This window comes from Priapulus caudatus, unplaced genomic scaffold (assembly GCF_000485595.1).
Source record: "Priapulus caudatus unplaced genomic scaffold, Priapulus_caudatus-5.0.1 Scaffold1916, whole genome shotgun sequence".
Lineage (NCBI taxonomy): Eukaryota > Metazoa > Priapulida > Priapulimorpha > Priapulimorphida > Priapulidae > Priapulus > Priapulus caudatus.
In genome coordinates, this window is record NW_014578977.1 from 26,216 (window position 1) to 28,988 (window position 2,773).

The 2,773-nt window shown below is 47.5% G+C and overlaps 1 protein-coding gene across 1 annotated transcript in view; it reads left to right on the forward strand.

Moving 5' to 3' along the window:
- LOC106817898 (E3 ubiquitin-protein ligase HERC2-like) overlaps window positions 1–2,773 on the forward strand; it is a 25,666-nt gene that overhangs the window by 20,193 nt on the left and 2,700 nt on the right. Inside the window, exons 15-19 of the mRNA XM_014822609.1 lie at window positions 346–486; window positions 772–862; window positions 1,178–1,355; window positions 1,723–1,881; window positions 2,530–2,624. Of these exons, the coding sequence (XP_014678095.1) occupies window positions 346–486; window positions 772–862; window positions 1,178–1,355; window positions 1,723–1,881; window positions 2,530–2,624 (664 nt within the window). The remainder of the gene's footprint in view (window positions 1–345; window positions 487–771; window positions 863–1,177; window positions 1,356–1,722; window positions 1,882–2,529; window positions 2,625–2,773) is intronic.

A 2,773-nucleotide genomic window follows, 5' to 3' on the forward strand; every position in this document is an offset into this window, starting at 1 on the left:
AATTAATTAATTAATTAATTAATAAAATTTCCAGGATAGGTCAGAAATGGGCTAACTTAGAATTGCTTACATTTTGGTGGTGATCCGGATCCAATAAATAAATAAATAAATAAATAAATTACTAAAATTTTTAGGATAGGTCAGAAATGGTATAACTTAGAATTGATTACATTTTAGTGGTGATCCGGACCCAATTAATTATTTAATGAATTAATGAATTAATAAAATTTTTCACAGTCACAGAACTGAGCTGCCTTGGAGCTGTGCTGGTCTGTGCTCTCCGAGTGCTCTAGTTGTTATTGTAATACGTGTTGATGTGAACCTGCGTGTGTTTCCTTGCTACAGTGACGCAGGAGGGTAAAGTGTATGCGTGTGGTGAGGGCACGAATGGTCGACTAGGTCTCGGTCACTGCAGCAACGTCTCCTCACCTAAGCTGATAAACACATTCAGCCAGTACGTCGTCAAGAAGGTCGCCGTGCATTCAGGTACGAGTTACTCTGACAGTCTGTGAACAATCGAAACCGTTAGAGGAAAAGGAGAAGTTATTTTTGTAATACATGCGATGGTGTCTATGTTTAAATGCAAGCTCGCATGATTTCTCCACATTTAAACTAGCATTTTACTAGAAGGATAATGTAATATAAGCATTATATTAAATAATAGGTAAGTATAAGTGTGAGCAATAATCATATAGAGTATGAACGTGGCTGCCACTGCGGATCGTGACATAATGGTCGTACACACTCATGTGGGTTTTGTTTGTCACGTAGGTGGGAGACACACGATGGCCCTCACTGTCGATGGAAAGGTGTTCTCCTGGGGAGAAGGAGACGACGGCAAGCTGGGACATTCTAGCAGAATGTAAACCGATTTTTTTTTACAGAACTCGGATAAAAATTACGGACAACTACGGACGATTACGAAAAAACTTATAATAAAATTTACGTACCGTTACGGAACCTTTCGTGAATTGTCCGTAACTTTCCGTAATTTTTAGTTCCGTAAATATTCTGTATGTACTGTAACCAGCCTCATAGGTACGTCAACAATCTTTACGACTTTAGGATTGTATTCACAACGTTCGTTCTTCAGAAACTGTTGGCAGATAAATCGGTCACCACTGTAGTTGCTTACTGCTCATGGCCTCAGTTGTCACTTCTGGCTTCTTTATCGTAGGATCTGTGATCGACCGCGGCTGATCGAGGTGTTGAAGTCTAAGCGCGTGCGTGACGTGGCGTGCGGTAGCTCCCACAGTGCAGCCATCATCTCTAACGGTGACCTCTACACCTGGGGCCTCGGTGAATACGGGCGGCTCGGCCACGGCGACAACATGACCCAGCTCAGACCGAAGCAGGTACGATGTTACTGGTAGTCATGGGTTGTGTGACGCACGCTACGATAACTGTGTATCATTCATGACGCGTTGTATAATAACGATGTATCATGCATGATGCGTGATAGTAATACATTATATTCACTGTCATGATTGACAGTGTCGCATGATACTGTTACATGTATCATGTGACCCAGCCAATGTGCGTGACAGTGATTAATTTATACTTATTATGGTTTTGTATAAGGTGAAATAGTATATGAATGTTATAATGCACGTGTATGTACATCGGTTTTGTTCGCTAATTTCCTTACACATTTAAAACAAAACCAAGACATTTTGTCCGGTCTGTCTTGTAGTCTAACATCTGTGGTTGTGGCTACTGCAGGTGAAGGCCCTGGCCGGACAGCGAGTGGTGCAGGTTGCGTGCGGAAGCAGAGACGCGCAGACGATCGCTCTGACGGACGAGGGCATCATCTACTCGTGGGGAGACGGAGACTTCGGCAAGCTGGGCCGCGGCGGCAGCGAAGGATGCAACGTGCCGCAGGTACGTTAGTCAGTAGGGGGGGGGGGCTGTGACACAGATAGGTAGAGGGTGGGGTTTGTGTTGTAGCTGTGTATGGTAGCTATATGTAGTAGCTGTGTATGGTAGCTATATGTAGTAGCTGTGTATGGTAGCTATATGTAGTAGCTGTGTATGGTAGCTATATGTAGTAGCTGTGTATGGTAGCTATATGTAGTAGCTGTGTATGGTAGCTATATGTAGTAGCTGTGTATGGTAGCTATATGTAGTAGCTGTGTATGGTAGCTATATGTAGTAGCTGTGTATGGTAGCTATACATAGTAGCTGTGTGATAGAGGAGCAGGCATGGAAGCTAGTCCGTTCCTACACAGCTAGCCTACACGTACACATGCGGTGTACACATGGCGTGTGCCCACTCGGTATTACACAGCCTTGTGTGTGTGTGTGTGCGTGCGTGCGTGCGTGCGTGCGTGCGTGCGTGCGTGCGTGCGTGCGTGTGTGTACGTGCGTGCGTGCGTGTGTGCGTGCGTGAGTGCGTGTATGTGTATGTGTGTGTGCGTGCGTGCGTGCGTGCGTGCATGTGTGTGTGCGTGCGTGCGTGCGTGCGTTCGTGCGTGAGTGTACATTCGGTATTACACAGCCGTGTGTGTGTGCTTGTGGTTTTTACAGCAGGCAGTGGAGCGGCTGACAGGTCTCGGCGTGGTGCAGATAGAATGTGGGGCGCAGTTCTCTCTCGCTCTCACCAAGGCTGGACAGGTGTGGACGTGGTGAGTGTGCAAGCATGCGGGCTGGTTCTGCTGTCGCTGGGGGAGGCGGGTGGGGCTGGGGGAGGCGGGTGGGGCTGGGGGAGGCGGGTGGGGCTGGGGGAGGCGGGTGGTGCTGGGGGAGGCGGTGTGGTGCTGGGGGGAGGCTGGGG